This window comes from Plecotus auritus (genome assembly GCF_963455305.1).
Source record: "Plecotus auritus genome assembly, chromosome: 8".
Classification (NCBI taxonomy): domain Eukaryota; kingdom Metazoa; phylum Chordata; class Mammalia; order Chiroptera; family Vespertilionidae; genus Plecotus; species Plecotus auritus.
Window position 1 is genome coordinate 208,136 of NC_137782.1, and position 27,085 is coordinate 235,220.

The window sequence follows — 27,085 nt, forward strand, 5'->3', positions numbered from 1 at the left end:
GGATTTTCGACCAAGGGGTCAAGACACCCTGATGAGCGAAGATAACACTTTCCCACAAACGGTGCGGAGCCTGCTGACGGCCACTAAAGTCAGACCTCTCTGTTACACCATATACAAAAGTTACTCAAATGCCTGTGAAAGAAGCCAGTAACAAAAACCACACGTCGTGTGACTCCATTTATATGAAACATCCAGAATAGGCAAATCTGGAGACAGAGGATAGAATAGGGTTTCCTGGGGCTGGGAGGAGAGGGTGAGGGGAATGGAGAGGGACTGGTCCGGGGCATGGGTGTCTTCATGGGGTGATGAAATGTTCTAAAACTGGTTGTCTTGAGGGTTGCACAATTTAGTGACGATACTAAAAATCACTGAATTGCACTGACTGAGTTACAGAGTGTGTGAGTTATATCTCAACAAAACTGCTATTAAAAACAACAACAACAACAGAGCCCCTAGCAAAAACATCCCATAGATAACATCTACCTCAAAACTAAGGTAAAGAGGACAAGGACTACCCTTGAGAGTAGCTGTACCTGGAGGAGGGCATTATTTCTGGAGGGTAGCTGTACCTAAAGGAGGGTAGCTGTACCTGGAGGAGGGTATTATTTCTGGAGGGTAGCTGTCCCTGGAGGAGGGCATCTGTCCCTGGAGGAGGGCATTATTTCTGGAGGAGGGCATCTGTCCCTGGAGGAGGGCATTATTTCTGGAGGGTAGCTGTCCCTGGAGGAGGGCATTATTTCTGGAGGAGGGCAGCTGTCCCTGGAGGAGGGCATTATTTCTGGAGGAGGGCAGCTGTCCCTGGAGGAGGGCATTATTTCTGAAGGGCATTATTTCTGGAGGAGGGCATTATTTCTGGAGGAGGGCAGCTGTCCCTGGAGGAGGGCATTATTTCTGGAGGAGGGCAGCTGTCCCTGGAGGAGGGCATTATTTCTTGAGGGCAGCTGTACCTGGAGGAGGGCATTATTTCTGGAGGGTAGCTGTCCCTGGAGGAGGGCATTATTTCTGGAGGAGGGCAGCTGTACCTGGAAGAGGGCATTATTTCTGGAGGAGGGCAGCTGTCCCTGGAGGGCATTATTTCTGGAGGAGGGCAGCTGTACCTGGAGGAGGGCATTATTTCTGGAGGAGGGTAGCTGTCCCTGGAGGAGGGCATTATTTCTTGAGGGCAGCTGTACCTGGAGGAGGGCATTATTTCTGGAGGAGGGTAGCTGTACCTGGAGGAGGGCATTATTTCTGGAGGAGGGCATTATTTCTGAAGGAGGGCATTATTTCTGGAGGAGGGCATTATTTCTGGAGGAGGGCAGCTGTCCCTGGAGGAGGGCATTATTTCTTGAGGGCAGCTGTCCCTGGAGGAGGGCATTATTTCTGGAGGAGGGTAGCTGTCCCTGGAGGAGGGCATTATTTCTTGAGGGCAGCTGTCCCTGGAGGAGGGCATTATTTCTGGAGGAGGGCAGCTGTACCTGGAGGAGGGCATTATTTCTGGAGGAGGGTAGCTGTACCTGGAGGAGGGCATTATTTCTGGAGGAGGGCATTATTTCTGAAGGAGGGCATTATTTCTGGAGGAGGGCATTATTTCTGGAGGAGGGCAGCTGTACCTGGAGGAGGGCATTATTTCTGGAGGAGGTTAGCTGTACCTGGAGGAGGGCATTATTTCTGGAGGAGGGTAGCTGTACCTGGAGGAGGGCATTATTTCTGGAGGAGGGCATTATTTCTGAAGGAGGGCATTATTTCTGGAGGAGGGCATTATTTCTGGAGGAGGGCAGCTGTACCTGGAGGAGGGCATTATTTCTGGAGGAGGGTAGCTGTACCTGGAGGAGGGCATTATTTCTGGAGGAGGGCATTATTTCTGAAGGGCATTATTTCTGGAGGAGGGCATTATTTCTGGAGGAGGGCATTATTTCTGAAGGGCATTATTTCTGGAGGAGGGCATTATTTCTGGAGGAGGGCAGCTGTCCCTGGAGGAGGGCATTATTTCTGGAGGAGGGTAGCTGTACCTGGAGGAGGGCATTATTTCTGGAGGAGGGCATTATTTCTGAAGGGCATTATTTCTGGAGGAGGGCATTATTTCTGGAGGAGGGCATTATTTCTGGAGGAGGGCATTATTTCTGAAGGGCATTATTTCTGGAGGAGGGCATTATTTCTGGAGGAGGGCATTATTTCTGAAGGGCATTATTTCTGGAGGAGGGCATTATTTCTGGAGGAGGGCAGCTGTCCCTGGAGGAGGGCATTATTTCTGGAGGAGGGTAGCTGTACCTGGAGGAGGGCATTATTTCTGGAGGAGGGCATTATTTCTGAAGGGCATTATTTCTGGAGGAGGGCATTATTTCTGGAGGAGGGCATTATTTCTGGAGGAGGGCATTATTTCTGAAGGGCATTATTTCTGGAGGAGGGCATTATTTCTGGAGGAGGGCAGCTGTCCCTGGAGGAGGGCATTATTTCTGGAGGAGGGCAGCTGTCCCTGGAGGAGGGCATTATTTCTGGAGGGCAGCTGTCCCTGGAGGAGGGCATTATTTCTGGAGGGTAGCTTTACCTGGAGGAGGGCATTATTTCTTGAGGGCAGCTGTACCTGGAGGAGGGCATTATTTCTGGTGGGTAGCTGTACCTAGAGGAGGGTAGCTGTACCTGGAGGAGGGTAGCTGTACCTGGAGGAGGGTAGCTGTACCTGGAGTGCTGGTACTAGTCTCTTTCCTGATGGGGATGCTGGTTCCACAATGTACTCGGTTTGCCAATATCCACTTCAGTTGTACACTTACTACTCCACTGTGTTTTCTTGGTATGAATGTTTGACTTCCATAAAAAGCGCACAGCACAAAGAAACAAAGATATGGAAAATATGAAAAAGTATTAAGTGTCATAAAAAGTAGAGTAAGGTCATTTAATATTAGTTCCACGAAAAGAGGATATTGAGAATGTGAGAGACATTTCCCCCCCCAGAACTAATATAAGGCATGAATCCTCAGATATAGTAGGGACAACGAATCCCAAGCAAACCAAATGAAAAGAAATCTACTCAGACATATTTACATATTCAAATTTATATTTTACTAGAGGCCCGGTGCACGGATTCGTGCACCCGTGGGATCCCTCAGCCTGGCCTGTGCCCTCTTGCAATCCGGGACCCCTCGGGGGATGTCGGACTGCCAGTTGCAGGGATCGGGCCAAAACCGGCAGTCTGATATCCCCCGAGGGATGTAGTAGTGCCCGAAGCAGAAGGCCACTGGGGAGGAGCCCGAGCCCGGGCAGGGCGCTGCATCGCTCCTGCTCATCCCAGCCCCACTGCACCTGCCGCTGCTGCTGCTCAATTGCGCTGCCGTGGAGGCGGAAGAGGCTCGTGCTGCCGAAGCGGCGCTCGCCAGCCATGAGCCCGGCATCTGGCACCCTTCGGTCAGCTGAGCGGCACTCCCACTGTGGGAGCACGCTGACCACCAGGGGCAGCTCCTGCATTGAACACTTGCCCCCTGGTGGTCAGTGCGCATCATAGCGAACAGTCAAACGGTCAACTGGTCGCTTAGGGTTTTATATATATATAGTGTTAAAAATAACATATAATTTACCATTTTAGCCACATCATCTTGTACAGCACAATAGTGTTAACTATATGCACACTGATATGCATAAGGTCTCTAGAATTTGGTATCTCACTGAACAGAAAGCCTATATCCAATTCTCGTCCCACTTCCGCCAGCCCCTGGCACCATCATTCTATTTTCTAAGAGTCTGACTACTTTAGATACCCCATATAGGTGGAATCGAACACGTGTATTTTATTTATTTATTTACTTATTTATTTCTAATATACCTTTATTGATTTCAGAGAGGGAGGGAGAGGGAGAGAGAGAGAAACATGATGAGAGAATCACTGATCGGCCACCACCTGCATGCTCCCTACTGGTGATCAAGCCCGCAACCTGGGCATGTACCCCTGGACAGCATCGAACCCGGGACCCTTCAGTCTGCAGGTCGACATTTTATCCACTGAGCCAAACTGGCTAGGGCACATATATTTTATTAAAATATTCTCTTTTTATTTATCCTTTACAGTCAATTAGAGCGATATAACAATTTAAAAAAAATATTGTGCCGTTCTTTTCAATTCCAGTGCTATCGAAAACTCATGTTTAAAAAGTTATGTTAGCCGGAACCGGTTTGGCTCAGTGGATAGAGCGTCGGCCTGCGGACTGAAGGGTCCCGGGTTCGATTCCGGTCAAGGGCATGTACCTTGGTTGCGGGCACATCCCCAGTGGGGGGTGTGCAGGAGGCAGCTGATCGATGTATCTCTCTCATCGATGTTTCTAGCTATCTATCCTCTCCCTTTCCTCTCTGTAAAAAATCAATAAAATATATTTAAAAAAAAAAAAAAAAAAAAAAAAAAAAGTTATGTTACTGGGAGGGGCACAAAGAACTATTTGGGTGATGGAAATGTCGTACATCTTGTCCATACAATCGTCAAAAACTCAACAAATGGAACCCTTAAGGATCTGTACACATTGCATTTAAAGTACACCTCAATAAAAACCATCACATTAAAACAATATTTTTCCATAAGGAAGCAAAACAAGGTATCTGTTATTTTTATTTTTATTTATTTATTTTTTTAAATATATTTTATTGATTTTTTTACAGAGAGGAAGGGAGAGGGAGAGAGAGTTAGAAACATTGATCAGCCACCTCCTGCACACCTCCCACCGGGGACGCGCCCGCAACCAAGGCACATGCCCCTGACCAGAATCAAACCCGGGACCTTTCAGTCCGCAGGCCGACGCTCTAGCCACTGAGCCAAACCGGTCAGGGCGGTATCTGTTATTTTTAAATGGCCATGATTTACATAGAGTTCAGAACTGTCGAGTCTCATATGAACCCAACTAACGCATATGTGTAACATTCCACGCTAGTAACCTTTAGAAACTCTTGGCTTATTTACAACTTGTACTTGGAGGCTCCCAGTACAAACTGCCAGTTATAAAAACAGTCACAGGGGTGTAAAGTATGGCATAGTCAATAATCCCATCTAATAAAAGGGTAATATGCAAATTAACCGTCACTCTGTCACAAAGATGGCGGCGCCCATAGCCACAAGATGGCAGTGCCCAGTCCCCTCAGCCTCGCTGAAGTCCTCCAGTCCTGGGGGGCAGCCGCTGAGAGTGGGCAGCGTGAGCAGCCTGGTGGAATGCTTGCTTCATCACCACGGCGACGGAGGGCCTCTGGGCAGCGGGTGCAGAGCAGCCAGGGTGGGACGCTTGCTTTGTCGCCGCGGTGACGCCCTGGCCGTGGAGGGCGTCTGGAGGACAGGGGGGCTGGCCCACAGCCTCCGCAGCCGAGCACAGGCCGGAGTAAAACGCTGACAGCAAGTCCTTTCAGTATAATTGGGGCATGAGAGGCCCACAGAACGATCATTTCCTTTTCTATGAAACACTTAACTCGGACACACTACTTACAATTAAATAAGTTCCATATAGTTTGGCATTTTACAGCCCTGGAAAGGTACATAGAATGATCAGCAAAGTGAGACAATGAAAAGAATTTTCAGGCTTTTAAAGATGTAACTAATTTCTGTCTAGAAGACACACCAATTCAAAAAGTGACAGTTTTATTGTCCCTTAGGACATTAGCCAGATTTTATCTAATTTAGCAGTTTTACTTCAGGCTTTCATTTTAGGCAATCTCCTTTGAACAGCATTATCATCCTGCCAGTCCCTTCAATGAGTTAAAGAGAACTTTTGCATCTGCTATTATGTATTTGAATAAGAATTATGTATTTAACACATGTAAAATTTTGTTTTGACACAATGAAACAAAAGATCATTTGATTCTTCCCTGGAACACAGAAAAGCACAAACTTGAATCATTGGTGTGGCTTAGGCTAATTTTCCAAATATTGTTAATAAAATTCATGTAGGGATCTTCATAGAGCCAAGAATTCTCTTTCAGGCCTACATATTCAGCATCTCCAGGGAGGAGGCCTGATATTCTGTTTTGTTTTGTTATACTCACCAGAGGGTAGTTTTTCACTGCTTTTTAGAGAGAGTAGACTGGAGGGAGGGGGAGGGGGAGGGGGATGGGGAGGGGGAAGTGAGAGGGAGAGGGAGAGGGCCCCCTCACGGCTGAGGGCAGGCCCTCGCCAGCAGTCCCACCTCTGCACATGAGCTGTAGAGGAAACACCACCTTTTCTGGCTGCTCATTGGATAAGCTCCCTGTACGCTACTCACAGTGTTCTTGGTAACTTGCCTAATAAGAATCCAAGAAGGTGATCTAGGGTTTTTCCACCACACTCCTGGAGGAAAAAATGAAGGTCTGCTGCTGGAGGGGCTAAGAAATGTCATATCCTGCCCTAGCCAGATTGGCTCAGTGGATAGAGCCTCGGCCTGCCAACCGCAGGGTCCAGGTTCAATTCTGATCAAGGGCATGTACCTAGGTTGCAGGCTCCTGCCTGGCTAGGGCCCAGGTCAGGGCTCATGCAGGAGGCAACCAACCAAAGTGTACCTCTCACATTGATGTTTCTCTCTGTCTTTCCCTCTCTCTTCCATGCTCTCTAAAAATCAATGAAAAAATACCCTCAGGTGAGGATAAAAAAGAAAGAAAGAAATGTCATAGCCTATGAAAGAGACATCTTGAAAATGCCTAAAGAAAGTTGTCATTTTTTCGTGGTGAAGGGACTGGAGTCCGTGTTGATGAAAACACCTTGGCGGCTGCGGCGGCCAGCAGTGGCGGCGGCAGCAGGGTGATGGGGCAGCACCTTCCCCTGATCAGCCAGATTGCCTCCTGCAGAAGGACATCCCCTGAGGGCTCCCGGACTGTGAGAGGGGGCAGGGTGGGCTGAGGGACCCCCCAACTGTGCATGAATTTCGTGCACCAGGCCTCTAGTCCTATATAATAAAAGCGTAGTATGCAAATTGTCCCCTGGTCCAAGAGTTGTTCGGGAGTTTGATCAGGGGGTGGAGCTGGCTGGGGGAAGGATGGGAGGCCCCAGCGGGCAGCTGGCAGCCACTGGGGACCTTACCAGTGCATGAATTTCGTGCACTGAGCCTCTAGCATTGTAATAACTACGTCTGGTGTCAGATGGGTACTAGAATTATCAGGGGAATCACTTCACAAGGTCTGTAAATGTCTAATCACTATGTTGTACTTTAATGCGATATTGTATGTCAACTATAGTTGAAAATTAAGTTAAAAATATATATGGCAAAAAACACACAAAACAAACAATAACTTCTCTTGGTTAATCCTCTCTCCTATTCCTTTCTTATCCAGAAGTGAGAGGTCCATTTAATTTCTGGTTACAACCATTTGTCCTCAACTATCTATACCTTTGAACACTGACTGTAATCCTTTAAACACTAAGAGGGAATACAATTCCCCCACACATTCACAAATATAGACAACATTTGCCAAGCACAAGTCTGTATCTTATTATATAGCTACTAGGGGCCCGATGCACGGGGGTCGGGGGGACGGTCCCTCAGCCTGACCTGCACTCTCTCGCAATCCAGGATTGGGCCTAAACCGGCAGTCGGACATCCCTCTCGCAATCTGGGACTGTTGGCTCCTAACCACTGGCCTGCCTGCCTGCCTGATCACCCCTAACCCCTCTGCCTGCCTGCCTGATCACCCCTAACCCCTCTGCCTGCCTGCCTGATCACCCCTAACCCCTCTGCCTGCCTGATTGCCCCTAACCACTCTGCCTGCCTGATCACCCCTAACCCCTCACCTGCCTGCCTGATCACCCGACCCCTCACCTGCCTGCCTGATCACCCCTGACCCCTCACCTGCCTGCCTGATCACCCCTAACCCCTCTGCCTGCCTGCCTGATCACCCCTAACCACTCTGCCTGCCTGATTGCCCCTAACCACTCACCTGCCTGCCTGATCACCCCTAACCCCTCACCTGCCTGCCTGATCACCCCTAACCACTCTGCCTCTGCCACGCTGTCATGGCTCCTCCTGAAGGATGTCTGGAATGACTTCCAGAAGGTTGTTTGGCTGTCTGGTCTAATTAGCATATTACGCTTTTATTATTATAGGTAGCTTTGCCTTATGTTAGTTTGGAGTTTTGGAAGATTCAGAATCATTCTGACTGGAATGGGAAGGATGCAAGGACTGCATGCTACTGGAAATCACAAGGTCAGGACCCAGGGGTGTCAGGCATGGAGCCTGGCTCAGAACCGCAAATGCGGAAGAGCGATGCCGTTGGTACCGAAGACAGCAGATGAGAGTGGTCGCCAGACCCGGCCTGCCTGGGTCACTCCTCATTTGCTGTAGGACCGGAGCACACGACTTCACCGCCCTGTGCCTCGGTTTCATTGCTGGTAACACTGAGATAAACGATAGAATCTCCCTCAGGAGTATTCTGAGGCCTGGCGAGTTGACACAGTACTTTGCACAGTGCATGAATATAGAAGTGAAATGTAATGCTTAACTATTCTTACTTTATGAGAACGTCTCTACAAAATTGTTATTAGGCAGTCCCATTTGTGTTCAATGTTTTCTAACACATTTTACACATTTCCGCATTCTGTCCCCGCCTCCAAATGACAAACTGAATTATCAACAAAACCTGATGGTCTTCCTCAGGCTGCCTCCGCGGGCTACACCGGCCACTTTGTCGCCCACTCCTTCCCCGTTCAGACTGAGGCGGGAGAAAATGAACGAACACCAGGCTGCGCTCGCTCGTGCACTAGCAGTCCGCGGCCTACCTGCGGTAACTAGTTCCCGCGGATGTCCGGCCCTGCCCGAGGGAGGAAGCGGCGGGCGGCTGGGGGCAGAGAGGCCCCGCCCCGCCGGCGACCATCCCGCAGCCCCAAGCGCCGAGCGGCGCCGGAAGTGCAGCCCTCCGGGGGCGGGCAGAGCGACTTAAGGCGGAGCCCGGGGCGCTGACCAATCGGATGCGACGGTCTCCGCCGAGAGGGCGGAAGCGAAGAGGTCTAGTTCCGGACGCGGCGGCGGCCGCCGCCATCTGTCACCACAACTTCGGCCCCGGCCTCGGCCCCGGCCCAGGCCCCGGCCCCGGCCCCGGCTCCCCCGTCGCCCCGGCCCCGCCTCCGGTCTCCGCGGAGGCTGCTTCCCGGCCCCGCCATCGCTCCTGTGCTCGCGGCAGGCTTCTTCCCCGCATGGATCTGGTCGGAGTGTCATCGCCGGAACCCGGGCCGGCAGCGGCCTGGGGACCCAACAAGGTGAGCGGCGCTCGGGGCAATCGCACCTGTCCTGGTCCCCTGGGCCGGTCCTGGGAAGGCCCGGAGAGGGCTGCGGAGCGGGGGTGGGAGAGGGGGGACGGGCCCGGCTGCCAGACTCGAGATCCTTCTCCGGGTGCACCTTGCGCCCCAAAACGCCGGGGCACATTTGTGGGCGGGGCCCGCTTAGACACGGTGACGTTCGCGGACAGCCCGCTCGGACTTGTTTTTCACGGGCCCAGTGAGTCAGCCCAATTACACCCAGGAAACCGACGCGAAGGTAACAGCCCCGTGCGGGCACCTCCTGGGCAGTTTCTTGCACTGGAGCAGGAAGGATAAAGCAGGGCACCCTTTCTCCGCCCGGGCCGACACTGAAGTGTACAAACCGGCTATGAACTCAGAGCGTCCTGGGCTGTAACATTTATTTCAGCTTTTTCCTGTAGTGGCTTATTCCACATTTGGCCCCTGGGTTTCAGGCTGCTGCTTGTCATGATGCTTTCACTAGAAAGGACTCTTCTGCCACTTTATTGAGGGCTTGCTTGAAAGTAAGAATGCTTCAGTTGGGATTTTGTGTTCCTCAAAGTTAGGAAGGAATCCAACTTTTTTAGCTTCATAATTGTTCTTTATATGCCAACACAGAACTTTTTTTTTTTTTCCGTGTAAAAGGGTCACTTGTTAATCCTATTGGATGTTCAGGCCAGGGCTTAACAGAAAAAGGGAATAACTAGCTACTAAAAAGGAAAGTTAATTTAAAAAACATAGGTTAGTGTTGTTGTACAGACCCAGCGACTCTGTCTGGAGAAGTAAAATTACCTGCTTCCCTATTCTGCCTAGAGTGTGTCTCTGGCTGTCGGGGGGGAAGAGAGATCCTCCTGTGGGTTAGGTTTCTCTCCATTTCCTTGAAGTTGAGGACTGGATTTTTGTTGTGTGCCCACTTCATGTTTGCTCTTCTTTATTGTGCTTGATTCTTTCCCTGTATCTTTCTGCAGTAGAACTTTAAACAAAGAAAAGTGGGAGGTCAGCTAGGGGCCTTTTTTTAAAAATATATTTGTATTGATTTCAGAGAGGAAGGGAGAGAGATAGAAACATCAGTGGTGAGAGAGAATCATTGATTGGCTGCCTTCTGTACTCCCCCTACTGGGGATCCAGCCGGCAACCCAGGCATATGCCCTTGACTGGAATTGAACCCAGGACCCTTCAGTCCACAGGCCAATGCTCTATCCACTGAGCCACACCAGCGAGGGCATGGGGCTGGTCTTCAGGAGATGGGCGGGAAAGGGCGATTTCCCTATCAGCCACGTGGGAGAGTGTGGCAGCAGTGACGACCCCACTACTGAGCAGAGCCGAGTGGTGGCCGTTTCCGAGGGGAGGAGAGCCTGCTGAGTCTCGGGTTCTCCAGCAAACAGGAGAGAATGAATCAGGGAGCTGGTTACAGGCCTGGTGTCATTGAAGGCAGAATAACTAACTGGAAAGGACTGATTTGGGTTTCCTGTCTTGATGCACTGGGGAGTTTATATAGATGAAGGGAATAGTGGGAAATAAAGTTTCTCTAAATAAAAGAGTGTCTGATTTACTGGAGAGGTGGAAGATGATGACAAGAGGATTCCCCTACATACAGTCCATGGTACCATTCCTAGGAGGAGCCCCGGTAAATTTTCTAAGCCCCCGTTGGGTGGTAAACCCCTTGTGCCTGTGTGGTGGACTGTCAGCTTAGACATTTTTATGGAGGACTTTTGACTACTGATTTGAAGAGTTTGGATTTGATCTAAGTATGGGGGTTGGCAACCTTTCGGAAGTCTACTTATTGCCCTTACCCGAGGAAGGCAGCCCAGCTGAGCTGGTCAGCAGAGGTGCGGGGAAGGACACCTCTGGAGGCCGAGGCTCTGAGAGCAGGGGCAGGGGGAGTGGGCAGGTGTCTGGTGCCCGCTGAGCTCTCCCTTTCTGATGCCGTTTATGTTAGAAGTAGTTAAATCTCTGCCTCAAAATTACACAGTACTGCCTATCATTTATGCCTCTTCTAAGGAATTGTCAGCTAATTTCACATGTTACTGGGATTAACTGATCTTGACAAAGACTAGGAACATCAGAAGTGGCCCACCTTCGGGACGGAAAGAGGACTTGGAACAGCAGGGGTGTAGGAAAGCAGCAGGCCTCTGCAGCGCAGCGAGGACTGACCGTTGGATGGAGTAGCGCCAGGGTTTCCCGTGGGCTCTTCCTCATGAAGTGCTGGAGTGCCTCCTGCGGCTGGAACTGTGTGCTGGGCTCTGGAAATGGGAACCCCCGGCCTCTCAAGGCCCTGTGTGTTGTGGTTGATGCAGTAACGCCAGTGCAGTGGTTGGTGCTGCTCACACAGCACACAGTGGGATGGGAACCAGAGGGTGGAGACTGAGACAGCCTGAAGCAGGAGGGGTCATTTAATTGGGGGAAACCGGAGAAAAAGGCCTCAGAGAGAAGAGCATGTGAAGGTGTGGAAGGGCATATGATTAAGTGTTGCTTGAGCATAGGGTAATGAGACTGGAAAGTTCAATTAGGTCAAGTTTTGAAGGACACTGATTGCTGAGGAATTTGTATTTAGACTGCAGGCAGTACAGCAGTTGCTTCTCCTGTCCCAAGACAGGATGGTTAGGGAAGCAGTGCAGCAAAATACTATGAGTGCAGTCTCCTAAGTCCTAATCGCAGCCTTCCATCCACAAAAAACCTTTCTGTGTCTGTTTCCAAATCTATAAAATAGGGGTGCTATTGCAACTGCTCAATCGTGACTTTCATCTAGATAAGTTATATATATTTAGTCAAGTGACTAAAATATAGTGAATTATTGTCTTACTTTACTAATAGTCATTGCAAATGTGATTGACAATTCTGAGTTAGAGAATACAGACATTTACCTCTTGGAACCTGGACTTTGAAACTGATCAGACCAAACATTTCGAGGCAGCAGTAAGTCTTCTACAGTAGAGGGTTTAAGAGGAAGTCAGCAGAGTCATGTGGCCAAAAGATGAGCTATATTCTCCAGATTAGGGCGCTTCAGATCCAGACCTCAGAACCCCCTCCAGGAGAGTCTCACCAGCCCTGAGGAAGCCGCCTGTTCTCTCCGGTCAGTTCTGCTGTGGGCTAGTGCAGGTGTGCTGAGAGCTGTGGGCCAGTGCAGGTGTGCTGAGAGCTGGGCGCCTCTCCTCCTCTCAGGAGGAGACCAGATAAAACTGGGTTCTGATGCACTTAGGCATAGCTGTCATTTATCACCCTTAAGTGCTCCACCCTCACAGCCTGAACCAAGTGGATTTCTGAACCTCAGTGTTGTGGAACCTCAGCAAGGGTCAGTGGCCCAGTTGTCCTCAGAGTCACGCCAAGCGCTTACACCAGCTAGAGATCTTTCGCTGGCTAAATTTGATTAACAGTTTGTCTGGCTAAAGCATCACGTGCTGTTCTAAATTAGACACTCAGTGCTACTAGTTAAGGAATGAGTTTGGACTTTACTCTGAAGGCAGCGGGAAACATTGAAACAATGAAAGCTTTAAGGAAGGAAACGGGAGCCATCAAATCCGCATTTTATAGGGAAAACCACTGTGTGGTTGCTGCCTGGCAACAAGCAGGGCTGGAAGCGGAAAGATTGGTTGGAGTTGCTTACTGGAGCTTGGTGATGGCGTTGATATCTGGGGAGAATCCTGGGAGGGGAGCTGGGCGAGTTCAAGAGAGATTTAGACATCGTCTTCAATAACGGTGGTCCTAATCCCTGGGCTTTCAAATGTAATCATTCGCTGCTGCTAAGTAAAGCTTGCCCCTCAGAAATGAAGAATTGTGAAGTTTACCTACGTTTTGTATTTCAAGAGGGCTGAGATAGTGATGTCATGGAGGAAGGCTGACTGGCCAGCCACCTGACTCACAGAATATCGCTGGGCTGTAGTGGTGTTGTTGCAAGACTGTTTCTTGAATTGTGCAGTTGGTAGACTGTCCCTATAAGAGATTCCACATTCTACATGTTATCAGCAGAAGGCTGCTCGTGAGTCAGCATGGATGAATTGTGCAGTTGGTAGGCTGTCCCTATAAGAGATTCCACATTCTACATGTTATCAGCAGAAGGCTGCTTGTGAGTCAGCATGGATGAATTGTGCAGTTGGTAGGCTGTCCCTATAAGAGATTCCACATTCTACATGTTATCAGCAGAAGGCTGCTCGTGAGTCAGCATGGATGAATTGTGCAGTTGGTAGACTGTCCCTATAAGAGATTCCACATTCTACATGTTATCAGCAGAAGGCTGCTTGTGAGTCAGCATGGATGAATTGTGCAGTTGGTAGGCTGTCCCTATAAGAGATTCCACATTCTACATGTTATCAGCAGAAGGCTGCTCGTGAGTCAGCATGGATGAATTGTGCAGTTGGTAGGCTGTCCCTATAAGAGATTCCACATTCTACATGTTATCAGCAGAAGGCTGCTTGTGAGTCAGCATGGATGAATTGTGCAGTTGGTAGGCTGTCCCTATAAGAGATTCCACATTCTACATGTTATCAGCAGAAGGCTGCTCGTGAGTCAGCATGGATGTGGACCAAGGGGCATCCAGGAACTCAGTGGCTGGTGCGGTGATGCTGGGATAGCCTTTTCCCTTCAACTAAGAAGGACACACTACGGATTTGGGCTGGAGATACTTTTACTTTGAGTTGATTCAACTAGTTTAATTCGCAAAAGATAACCTTATTTCCAAGTTTCCGAGGTATTTTAATTTCATTATTATGATTTGAATTGTCCTTTTTTTTTTTTTTATAGTGTCCATGGGCTACTCCTCAAAAGACAATATCCTGTTCTTTGGCTGATGTCATGAGTGAGCAGTTGGCTAAAGAGTTGCAATTAGAAGAAGAAGCTGCTGCTTTTCCTAAAGTTGCGTAAGTAAAATTCAGAAAGAATCAATTTTGTCCAGCAGATTATAACAAGGTTTTAGGATTTGATTAGTGCTTGTCATCACAAAGGATTAAGAAATACATTTACAAAAGCGATGCAGTAGAAAGAGCACCATCCTGGGAGCCCACTGATGTTGGAGTTTCGGTTCTGACTCTGATTTCAGTATTATTTTGGGCAAATCCCTCCATTTATCTGGTTTAGTTATTGCAACAGTTGAACCAGATGGTCTCCAAATGCTCAAATAATATTTTAATCCAATGCCTGTAGTTTATTTATTTTTTTAAATATATTTTATTGATTTTTTACAGAGAGGAAGGGAGAACGATAGAGGGTTAGAAACATCGATCAGCTGCCTCCTACACACCTCCTACTGAGGATGTGCCCACAACCAAGGTACATGCCCTTGACCGGAATCGAACCTGGGACCTTTCAGTCCGCAGGCTGACGCTCTATCCACTGAGCCAAACTGGTTAGAGCAGTAGTTTATTTTTTTTATAGATGCTATCTCTCTTTTGACCAGAACAAATGAATTCTGGGTCTTGGTGTGGATTTTATATAGATTCTTAGCTTTCTCTCACAGCTTTCCCTGTCCTAGCTGGTGCTCTCACAGGTTCCTGCCACTAATCAGAGGGTGCCTGCCTGGGCAGGAGAGGTGCTTTGGTAAAGTTTTTCCTATCGTTTCTTTAGTCCAGTTTTTAACAGTGAAAAAGCACATCCTACTCTCATAATTGGTAGCATGTTTTTACAGAAGCACAGTAAGTTAGTTTATATTGCCTTATTTTGAATAGTGTTGCTGAAGGACCATTTCTTACTGGAGAGAACACTGATACTTCCAGCGACCTAATGCTGGCTCAGATGCTACAGATGGAATTTGACAGAGAATATGATGCACAGCTTAGGCGTGAAGAAAAAAAAATCAATGGCGATAGCAAAGGTACTATGACCTCATTGTGACAACTGCATTGGATGGTAGAAAATGCTTGTAAAGTGCTCTTAAATAAGTTTTCAACTGTTTTTTCCTTTTAAGTTTCCATTTCCTTTGAAAATTATCGAAAAGTGCATCCCTATGAAGACAGTGATAGCTCTGAAGATGAGGTTGACTGGCAGGATACTCGCGATGATCCCTATAGACCAGGTATCAGTGCTTTCATTTGATGGGACCATAGGAACGCTAAATTTTCCCATGAATCCTTATACTTGATCTTTAAAAAGCACTTGGTAATTTACTATTAGATTCAGATATTTTTTCAGACAATATTGAATTCAGCAATTTAGTTTTTGCTATTTTTATATACTTGTCTTTAGCAAAACCAGTTCCTACTCCCAAAAAGGGTTTTATTGGAAAAGGAAAAGACATCACCACCAAACATGATGAAGTAGTATGTGGGAGAAAGAATACAGCCAGAATGGAACATGTAAGTTATAGAAAGTATTATCTCTGAGAATTTTACTAGAATAAGTTAAAAACATGGGATTCTAAATACAATATCTTAACTTTCTAAAAATACTCTTCATCCTTTCTAAAGATGTTTTAAATTATAATATGGCAATATCATGAAAACCCTCAGCCACTAATGAGAATATAATGTACCACAGAATCAAATTCTACAATATTAAGAACAATAGTTTGATTTATATTATAAAATTAAGAAGTTGTCTGAGGAGAGTAACATTTATTTTCAGCACATTATTTTTCATAAAATAGCACCCCTACCCAAGAACATATAACAGTGGTGATTGGGGAATAACAAGAAGAGAGAAAAATACTGTCTACTATCCCCTTCAGTAGTTTTTACAAGTTTTATCTTATGCCTGAATTACCCCTGAAAAGTCAGAAAAAAAATAAATTTTTTTAAAAAAGGGGAAAAATAGCATTTTTCTTCTTTCATAAAAATTTGGTGAACATAAAACATTTAGACTTGAGGACACAAATACTTGTTACATAAACATGCTATTAAATTCCAGAAACAGTCCAGATCTGATTCTAGAACAACCCTGTCCAGTAGAACTTGTGACAGTAGAAATGTTTTATATCTATGCTATCTAATATTAGGCACATGAGAGAACTGAGATTTGGGTATTGTAATTGAGGAACTGAATTTTTTATTTTATCTTAACTTTACGTACCCACATGTGGCTAGTGGCTGCTAAATGGAACACTGCAGCTCTCGAACATAATTGTCATGAAGTGGGCATAGTTTGCTCTGCTACCCACTCCTCAAAATAACTGATTATGAAATTGTATTTCTTTGGTTAGGTTTGGTGTAGTCTTTAAATATACTGTGTCCTTTGCTGATGTAAAAGCAAGGTACAAAGAAACGCTGCAATGATTTCAGATGTGAGTGGATATCTTCGGAGCATAGAGCAGAATAAACCTCTTCCTTGTTGCAGTTTCTGAAACAACCCACTCTCCGTTCTGTTGGGTTTATTAGTGAGTCCTTGTATTTTCTCTCTAATACCGGTATGTTCTGCTTTCACAGCCTAACTGTCTATGAGTTAGGTGACCTGTTTGAAATATTCAGATGTTAATTCTTCTTTTTGGCAGTTTGCACCTGGGTTTCAGGTAGGAGATGGAATTGGAATGGATTTAAAACTATCAAACCATGTGTTCAATGCTTTAAAACAACATGCCTACTCAGAAGAACGTCGAAGTGCCCGCCTCCACGAGAAAAAAGAACACTCTACTGCAGTAAGTAATCTTAAATCTTTTTCTGTTTGCTGCTTTTTCCCACAAGATTGGTTTTTCAAATCAAAGATGTAAATAAACCCAGTAGCTTTGCTTATTAGACTTTTCAGATTTCATGTAATGGTTATTAATCACTTATTTAAAACTCACATTTTAGTGGTCATAATTTGAACTGTATAGTTTACATTGCATATTAATGTTCTAAGATTTTAAAGAAATTATGACATTTGTAATAAGTCTCTAATGTTTTACATTGACGAAGACTGTCTAATACAGCCGTGGGCAAACTACGGCCCGCGGGCCGGATACGGCCCGTTCGGCTGTTCTATCCGGCCCGCAGAGCCAAAAGAGCGGAGGGTTCTCTTGCTCTCCCCTCCGCTCCTTTACTTTGAATTTATATTAGTTCACACAAACACTCCATCCATGCTTTTGTTTCGGCCCTCCGGTCCAGTTTAAGAACCCATTGTGGCCCTCGAGTCAAAAAGTTTGCCCACCCCTGGTCTAATATCTTGAGAAGTAATTTTTAAACCTTTAGAAAAATAAACTAATGGTAAGTACACTGGGGGAATTGTTTAAACTTGAGATAAAATATGATTTTGACTAAGCTAATGTCTGACTTCTGATGATTCTTTCAGATATTCATTTTCAAAGACATTAGAATTAAAGTTAAAGGGATGAATTGTACCTTGATTGCTAATCTTAAGAGCCTGTTATAAGTTTTAAAAAAGGTATATATTTTAAATGTTTGTTATTAGCAATGGCTCAGGTAATGTTATGTGGTGAACATTTTCATTCCTTGTGCCCTATCTCTTGTAGGAAAAAGCAGTTGATCCTAAGACACGCTTACTTATGTATAAAATGGTCAACTCGGGAATGTTGGAGACCATCACTGGCTGCATCAGCACAGGGAAGGAATCTGTTGTCTTTCATGCCTATGGAGGGAGGTGAGTGAGCAAAATACAGCACCATCGTGGCAACAAAGCTTAGCTCTTCTCCCCAGTGAGTGGATTTACACAGAATCAACGTTCCTGTGGCACGGAAAGCAGATTAATTTAAAAAGTGTTACTGTGGAAAATCTAGACAATATGAAAATGTAGAAAGGAAAACAGTCTTAATCCCAGCATCCAGAGGTAACCATTAATTTTGTGTAAACTCCTTTAATTTTTTTCATGAATATACCTTCTACTTTATTGTATCATATGGGTAGCTATCAGTAGCAGAACAAAATGTGTACCTGGGTTTGTCTCAAAACCCTAGTTTTCCATTGTGGGGCCTTTGGGTACTGGATCAGAGGGGACGTGCTTCATCAGTCACTGATGCCTCCCCTGTAATGCGGATCCTTTAAGAAATACTAGCTTTAAGTAATGCTTACGTTGTTTAAGAAACGTCTTTTAGAGATCTTACGCTGTTTGGATCTTCCCCACTTCCCTTCTGTTACAAGGGCTTAGATGAGTCAAGAACTGCATGAGAAAGAGGAAGGTTTTTGAAAGGAGCCTGTTTAAAGAACGTGCCAGGAATATGAAGTCATTTGGTTACTTGACATGGAAGTCACAGCAGGGCTTCCTAGCTCAGCTCCTCCTTTCCTTTAACGTTGTTTACAAACACAGTGTCGAGACAGATGACAGAAACTGTTGTTGTTTAGGTTAGAAAGTTAGTTACTGTGTCCTTAGGGGATTCAAACTATTGTTGGTCAAGTCCTTACCTTAGGTTTTCTTTTCTTTTTTAAATTTTATTTATTTATTTTAGAGGAAGGAGGGGCGGGGGGAAAAGAGAGAGAAGAGAGACATTGATTTGCTGTTGCACTTATTGATGCATTTATGGTTGATTCTTGTAAGTGCCCTGACTGAGGATCAAACCCACAAACTTGGCGAACCAACTGAGCTACCCTACCAGGGCAGGTCTTCTTACCTATGTAATCGCCCTTTCTAGATGAAATACACACATATAATCGTAAATTGAATTATACTGTTAAGTCCCAAAAGGAAGGATAAAAATGAATGTTTTTCAAGTTACATGATCTGGAGCAAGTTACTAAACCTCATTTATAAGTTGACCCTTGCCTCATAGGGTTTTTGTGGGGATGAGTGAAGGTCATACCTGACAATACCTGGAATATGTTAATCTTAATAAACATTTATTTCTTCCTTACTTTAAGCTTTGTTGCCCTCTTTCCAAATTTAGGCAAATAATAACCTAATGGCACAAGTTATTTAAAATGAAATAAAAACTTTACGGAAAGAATTAAATTGAACAGTGGCCTTCATCCTACCAGCTCTCGCCCCACCGATCTCTTCTCCAAAACCTCTGTTAACTATTTTCACTCAAATCTTCCAGGAATTTTTATGCATCTGTTTCTTACTTGGTTAATGTAAAAGAGATTATACTCTCCGTTCAGGATCTTATTTTTTCGGTAATATATCTGAGACCCTTCTATATTACTGGCTTACATCACCCATTTCTGTGGTAGTACATTCCCCTGTGTGAACATACAGGAAGACCCTTGTGTATCTACCATGGTGTGCTTTTGCCAATATATCCGTAAGCTAAATCCCTAACACTGAAATGGCTGGTGCACAGACTATGCACATTTGGAAAACCTACTTCCTTATGTAACAGACTTTTGGCTTGGACACGCTGTTGCCCAAATTAGTCCATTATATCGCGGTTTTGTTGTGCTTGTAGTTAGTAAAACCAGAGAGTATTTGGTTCTCTCCAAGTGAGAGCCGAATGCTTTTAAAAGTTTGGTTTTCTGTGCTACATAACAAACCCCACGGCATAGCAGCTTAAAAACAACCCATTTGTTAGCTCCTGGTCTTAGCTGCTCCGAAGCTCAGGAGGGCCTGGCCGCGCTGGCTCCCTCTGCCGCGTGCCTCCTGTTCCCTGGCACGGGCAGCTCCTTGCAGCTGCAGGACTGGGCTCTGCTTGTTGGCTGTCAGGCGAGGCTGCCCTCAGCGCTAGGGGCCCTGCCGCTCCTGGTCGTGTAGCCCTTCCGCGTAGTAAGTAGGTCACGTCTTCGCCTCAGTCAGCTAAGACTGAGTCTCAGTGCACAGTAATCCTTTGCTGTGTAATGTAAGCTATGGAGGGAGTGGCTGTGCCACCCGCACTCCAGGAGGGATTACTCTAAGTGCAATCCCTTGGTGGGGCTGGGAAGGTGGGAGCCATCCTAGGGTTCTGCCTACCACAGAGCTGTCCTGGTTTCTGTTACTCCCAGGTTGGCCTTGTAATCAACAATTAATTGCATAGTAACTTGTGCTAGATTTTTTAGAGAATAGGTGTGACATGTGTTCTACTCTCAAAGAACTACGATACAGCCCAGAGGAGAACATCACAGCAAGAATTGTTATGGTCAATAAAGGTAACCAGGTAATAGACTACCCAGGATGTGAGGGAGACTGGTAGTATGGGATACGGAGAGAGAGCACATAGTCTGTGCCCCAGTCATGGTCAGAGAAGGTAGACCCACCCCCGTGCCACACAATCTTTACTTTGAAATTGGTTTACTGGTGAGCTGGCAACTTATACTGACTTAATTTTTTTCCTTTCACTTAGCATGGAAGATGAAAAGGAATATAGTAAATTTATACCTACAGAATGTGCCATCAAGGTATTTAAAACAACCCTTAATGAGTTTAAGAACCGTGACAAATATATTAAAGACGATTTCAGGTTTAAAGATCGCTTCAGTAAACTAAATCCACGTAAGATCATCCGAATGTGGGCAGAAAAGGAAATGCACAACCTCACCAGGTAAAGAGACCGTGGGCTGCAAGTCAGCTTGAGTCGGTGCCTTTTTGTTAGTTGCAAAGTTCTTCAACTCAGCAGCACTTCTGAGTATAGAATCATGTCCTGAGAGGCACTGCTGGCCTCCAATCTCCTGTACTGCTGAGCTCTCACCACTGCTGCCCTGTAGTCTCGAGTGTGGAGTTCCAAGTCCTTTTGTGATGCGGAGCCTACCTGTCTCTGTCACCCTGAGCCCCGTCCTTCCTCCTGTTCAGCTTCCAGCTGTGCTGGTTTACATACATTCCCCCAGTGGACTGTGCTCCGAACGCCTCCCTGCACTTCCACAAGCTGCTTCCATCCTGAGACCAGCATGTCCCCACCTGCCCATGGGGCCGATTCCCTTCGCCTGCTTCCTAGCCTTCCTTGATGCTGTGGCTCCCACAGCTCCTGTCCCACCTCTGCCAGTGCCCTGGAATCATCTCCTCACCAGTCTGCCTTCCATGTGCGTTACCCCAGCTCAGTGCAGGCCCTTGTTAGATGTTCTTTATGTAAAACATTCCCTCCTGATCTTGACATTCGTAATCATTTCTTTCTGTACAGAATGCAGAAAGCTGGAATTCCTTGCCCAGCAGTTGTGCTGCTCAAGAAACACATTTTAGTCATGTCTTTCATTGGCCATGATCAAGTTCCAGCCCCTAAATTGAAAGAAGTAAAGCTCAGTAGTGAAGAAATGACAGAAGCCTACTATCAAACTCTTCACGTACGTGTGCCTTCCAGAGCATCACACCAGCTTTTAAAAATGTTTCTTCTAACCTTAAAAACGTTTCCAAAAATAGTCCTGTTTTGTGGGGATATAATAAGGCCAAGCTAAAGTTTGGGAAGGAATGTTCACATTGAAGTGTGTTTATACCACTATGTGTGTGTTGAGTCAGTTTAGAAAATAGACGTATGAAGCAAGTGAAGGCTAGTTGTTAGCATCAGTGACGTAGAGGCATGAAGCTGTTAAAACTTCACTGAGTTTGATCTAGTGCCTAATTGGTTTTCATGTCTTCTTGAATGATACTGCTCTAAGTGCGAAGAAATTACCTTTCTTGTTGGGAAATTTGTAGCAGATTTGGACTCGTAAGGAAGTGCAGCTGAAAACTAAAGATGGAGGGAGTGCTTCTCCACTCAGCAGGCGATAGGGTGCAAGGACGTGTCAGGAACTTAAGGAAGCTCTTCCTGCTTCGGGACAGCAGCTGAATTCAGTCTGGGGTCCTTCTAGCATAAGAAAATGCTCCGAATATTGTGATTTTTCTGTATTGTTTTAACTGAATAGTGGAGAAACGAGCTTTTTACAATCTCTGCATGGCACTCTAGTGTCATTCAGCAGTTGATGTGAATACAAAAGTAATTTTTTAAGATCCAGCTAGGGAGATAATCCAACTTTCTCTGCCTCCAAGAGGACAACATCCAGAGGAACATGAAATTTCTTTTTTGGTGGTGGGTGGCTGGGGAAGAGAGGAAGTAGTGACGTCCTCTTCTATTTGAATTCTGTTAAGGCTGGGAAACAGAGCATAACACTGGTTGCTACGGTAAGGCTAGGGCTCACCATCAATCTGAACATAATGCCACGGGATTCATAAGGAAATTTCTCCTACTGTATCCGGCAGGAAGTACTTTTTAGCCTTGGAGTTGTGTACATCCCATAGCGGTCTCAGTGAGCCCTTTGCCCTTTTGGGAAGGGTAAGCCTCAGTCTCCTGAGTGGTGACCACGCCCGTGGCTGCTCTCTTACTCCTGTGGGGTCCCGGTGTGGCCCGTGGCCCCCTGGCCTCATTGCCGTCAGGTGGACAAGGAGGTGGAGTGTCACACAACCCCTCTGTTGTCTCACTGTCACACCCTGCCTTAAAAAGGGAAGCTCGGTCCTGGCCTTGAACCTTGTCTTAACCTTCCTGGTTACGGTGGGTGAGCATAGACATTTTAGTTGTGGTGGTGAATTAGAATGATTTCTTTTCCTAAATGTCGGCCTTGCCTCCTCACAGCTGATGCAGCAGTTATATAATGAATGCACGCTCGTACATGCCGACCTCAGTGAATATAACATGCTGTGGCATGCTGGGAAGGTGAGGAGCATGTTCTGTTAATGTTCAGATTAAATTGCTTGATGTAACTTAGTGAAGGTCAGTCACTGTATGCTCTGTATTTAAATAGGTTTGGTTGATCGATGTCAGTCAGTCTGTAGAACCGACCCATCCTCACGGCCTGGAGTTCTTGTTCCGTGACTGTAGGAATGTCTCACAGGTAGGCATGTAAACTAATACGGTTTTTGCCCTAGCTGCTTTGGCTCAGTGGATAGTGGGTCAGCTTGTGGACTGAAGGGTCCCGAGTTCAATTCCAGTCAAGGGCACATACCCGGGTTGCAGGGTCAATCCCCCGTAGAGGGCGTGCAGGAGGCAGCCAATCAATCTCTCATCATTGATGTTTCTATCTCTCTCTCCCTCTCCCTTCCTCTCTGAAATCAATAAAAATATATTTTAAAAAAACTAATACGGTTTTTGTAATGGGATGTAAGAGATTCGTGTAGTTTTCTCACTCCCAGTATAAGCAAGATATTCTTAGAAATTGAAGGAAAGGTTTGGTTACTGGCTGCCTTCAAGATAAAGATCAATTTGTCAGATTTTATTTTCAGCAAGAATTTGATTGCATGCCTTACATTTGGGCCATTGAATTAAATTTGCAATAGAGTAAGTTTTTATTTTGGCTCCAAATATTTGAGCAGCCCAGTAGACACTTAGTACAGCACAGGGTGTGGAGAGGCTGCCCCTGGCAGCCTGCTGGCCTCCTGGCAGCGTGCGTGCCACTGCAGGACGTCTGAGTCATGTGTCTGTGAGGCAGAGGAGACATCAGGGAAGGGAAACCTTGGTGCTCACAGAGTTGGGTCACATTTGTTTGCTGTTTCTACCGGAAATTAATTGTTAGCAACAGACTCAGATGGTAATGATCGAGTAACTTCATACTGGGAATAACTTATGTGCCTTTTGACCATTTTAATTCATGGGGTTTAGTGAATGTTTTGAGTCTGCAAACAGTTTTATAAAGCAGTCATTTTCACAGCTTTAGAAGGTGCAGACTTAACCCAGCTATAGACGGTCACAAACTTCACTCAGCCGACGGCGGGTGTGTCATGACCGCACAAGGAGAGCCTGAGCACAGCCGGCCTGGAGTGGGGGAGCGCACAGGTGCCTGCACGCGTGCCTTCCCTGTTCTTAAGGGAATTGCTGATGACTGCTAATGACTGACGTTCTTACATTTCTTTACCAGTTTTTCCAGAAAGGCGGAGTGAAGGAAGCCCTTAATGAACGAGAGCTCTTCAATGCTGTGTCAGGTTTAAACATCTCAGCAGACAATGAAGCTGATTTCTTGGCTGAGGTAAGCTGAGCTGCTGTTCTCTCTGCTGGTAATGGAGACTGAATACAGCAGACACCGAAACCCAGACTGAATTTTATCCTCCTTCCCCTCAAAACCAAAATGAATTTGAGATTTGTCTTTTCTGGAGAGTTTTGGTCCTTTGCAGGCTTAAACCCCAAGATAAACATAGCAAAAACATTCTTCCAGGAGGTCACAGTTTGAGATGGAAAATAACACACTTCCCATACACTGTATTTCCCCTATTTTATGAAGTTAAGTGGTCAACACTCTGGGTGATTCAAAAATTAGTAATACATGGTCCCTGCTTTTAACTGAATATAGAAAGTTAGCAGTGGCCATCCTTAGAAATACCCAGTCATTACAACAAGGATCTATAGAACCATTAGAAAAAAACACCTCCCTCTCTCTTAGAATGAACAAAAACTAAAAAGTGAAATAGCAGCTAATTATTCCCAACAATACACCAAAGCAGAGAATGATTATTATGGAGTCTAAGGTCAGAGAAGTACTAGAAAGATGGCAAGTCTAGCGTCTAGCTCAGGACAGTTGCCGAGTAGGTGTTACTGTGGTTGCTGGAAAATCCTTTCCTGCCCCTGCACGCTTTATGGAGCACACAGTAAGATAGAGCTTAATTCCAGTTGCTGACTTGATAACTAAATTTTGATCCTGGTAATATAATCAAGTAAAAACATACATGTATGTCATGCTATCATATATGTATGTGACACACTGTAATTCTGATTGAAGGCCAGCATTGTTAGGCATGACTTTTTTTTTTTTAATTGTTGTTTTTAATATATTTTTATTGATTTCAGAGAGGAAGGGAGAAGAGAGAGATAGAAACAACAATGATGATGCACAACCCACACTGGGGATCGAGCCCCCAACCTGGGCATGTGCCCTGACCAGGATTTGAATCGTGACCTCCTGGTTCATGGGTTCACGCTCAACCACTGAGCCACACAGGTCGGGCAGGAGTGACCTCATTTTAACTGAGTAAACACTGGCTCAATCTGAAGTGTGGTTTCAGTGAAGTAGGGTTATGACAAATGGATTAAAGTTTAAATGATATTAATTTTGTAGATAGAAGCTTTGGAGAAAATGAATGAAGATCACGTTCAGAAGAATGGAAGGAAAGCTGCTTCATTTCTGAAAGACGACGAAGGTCCTCCAGTCCCACACAATGAATAGCACCAATACCCGCTGCTCTCAGTGGTGACCCAGCGGCGACTGCCAGCTGCCAATGCCAAATGAAGTTACAGGCAACGTGAGATACCAACACGAGGAGTGTACAATGGTGCTTCTGTGCTTTCCCCCTGGTAGCCCTAACGCCAGATGTGTGGAATTTTTAGCTCGGCATTGAGAGAATAAAATGTCACTACCTCTCATCTTATGAACAGGATAATATAATTCTTTAACAGCTACAGGTTATTTAGTTGAAATCGACCAGATTTTACAGGATTCGTGGTGTAAAATGTTTTGATGAGAATTTTTTAAAACGTGGGTAACGTTTTCAGATATGGGAAGAAAGGCCAGATGTTTACAAGGGAGGCCTTTATTGCCACCTACTTGCTCTGATACATCCTTGCTTTGAGTCTCATCTTTCCTCGAATATTTTATTGGCCTGAAATCAGCCCTTCTCAATTATTTTTCCAGATTGTGACCATGATTCTAAAGGAAAATATCTTGTTTTATAAGTGTTTTAAATGGAAATCTGGTTTCAAAATGGCTGATGGAAATAGACATAAGCAAAATACTTCTTATTGGTACATCGTGAATATGAACTGAGTTCTTTTCCATGTTCATATCCAAAAAAGGAATTGTAGGTTTCTGAAAGACAAATATATAAGAACTTAACCACCCAAATTCTTAAAAATTAACTTGCAGCATTTCTACATTCGGATGAAAGGGATAGAGTGTGACTCATGGTGCAGCTGCTCTGCATTTATAAGGAAAATGTAAGCTATCTGGAAGGGTGGGATGCTAAGATTTAACCCTGTTTGACACATTTTAATGAAGTCAGTGATACAAAGTTCAGTTTCCATATCACTCAAACTCTGTACTTACTGATGCATTTTGAGAGAAATATAGCAAGTCAAATGATGAACACGGAGTTTGAAACAAGTTGGGTACCAAATTAACCTACTGATTTGAACTATCTGACCTCACTTTTAATAATTTTTAGACTGGCCGAATGCCACTTCTTAAATAAAGCAAGCACTGTACTGGCTTCGTTAGACTGAAGTTCATTAACTACAATGTAATCATTCCCCCTATTGCTGATTTCAGATTGGAACCACTAGAGACCCAATCTGGTCACTGAAAGTAAAAATCTAAACATTACTTACACTTGAAAGTTTTTCCTTTAACATTATTTTAAAATGCCAAATATGTTCTTTCTCGAAAAAATACTTATTTTTGTTTCTGTTGTATACCTTTTAAGAGAAGTGTGATTTGGGGTCAATACTTATTACATTTCTTAAGTGTTTACTACTATAAAACAGATTTCAATGACTGATGATTATTGGTTTTAGAGAAATTTTTCAAAGACCTATTTTTTAAAAACCATTAACCACTTAAAATTTGTTTTGTTTTCTGACATACTCTGTTTGACTAAGAGCAGCAAACCGTTGCTGTATAGCATTCGTGGAGTGTGCTGTGAACATGCTTTTTAAGAAATTAAAAATGAAGAAATCATTTTAGAATTGGTTCTTTGTGTGGTTTCTTCCTGTTCCTTATATTAACTTAGGTCCTGGCACCAGGTTATTCCTTTTGCATAAAAATAAAGCAGTACTATTTTACGCAGTTTTTTCCCCTCAACTTCTCATTTAGATTTTACTTTTAAATTACTTACTTCACATTACAGATAGGTTTCACCTTTCCTATAGCTCAGACAGTAAAATTTCCACATAGAGGAAAAAGAAAGTGGAAAACAGTTTGCTAAATAAAGAATAAATACAGCCGAAACCGGTTTGGCTCAGTGGATAGAGCGTCGGCCTGTGGGCTGGAGGGTCCCGGGTTCGATTCTGGTCAAGGGCATGTGCCTTGGCTGCGGGCACATCCCCAGTGGGGGGTGTGCAGGAGGCAGCTGATCGATGTTTCTAGCTTTCTATCCCTCTCCCTTCCTCTCTGTAAAAATATCAATAAAAAAATATATTTAAAAAAAAAAAGAATAAATACAAATGGAGGACAAAACATAAAATACGGAAATAATATTTTG

At 45.2% G+C, this 27,085-nt stretch overlaps 1 protein-coding gene across 1 annotated transcript; it reads left to right on the forward strand.

Annotated features, from left to right (window-relative positions):
* The first annotated feature begins 8,900 nt into the window (after positions 1-8,900).
* Positions 8,901-26,573, forward strand: RIOK3 (RIO kinase 3). Its single transcript, XM_080686786.1, has 13 exons — positions 8,901-9,163; positions 13,919-14,034; positions 14,839-14,984; positions 15,078-15,185; positions 15,356-15,465; positions 16,596-16,739; positions 17,553-17,680; positions 20,286-20,483; positions 21,057-21,216; positions 22,479-22,559; positions 22,648-22,737; positions 23,758-23,865; positions 24,949-26,573. The coding sequence occupies exons 1-13, from the start codon at positions 9,101-9,103 to the stop codon at positions 25,054-25,056; spliced, it is 1,560 nt and encodes a 519-aa protein (XP_080542912.1). The 5' UTR covers positions 8,901-9,100; the 3' UTR covers positions 25,057-26,573.
* The last annotated feature ends 512 nt before the right edge of the window (positions 26,574-27,085 follow it).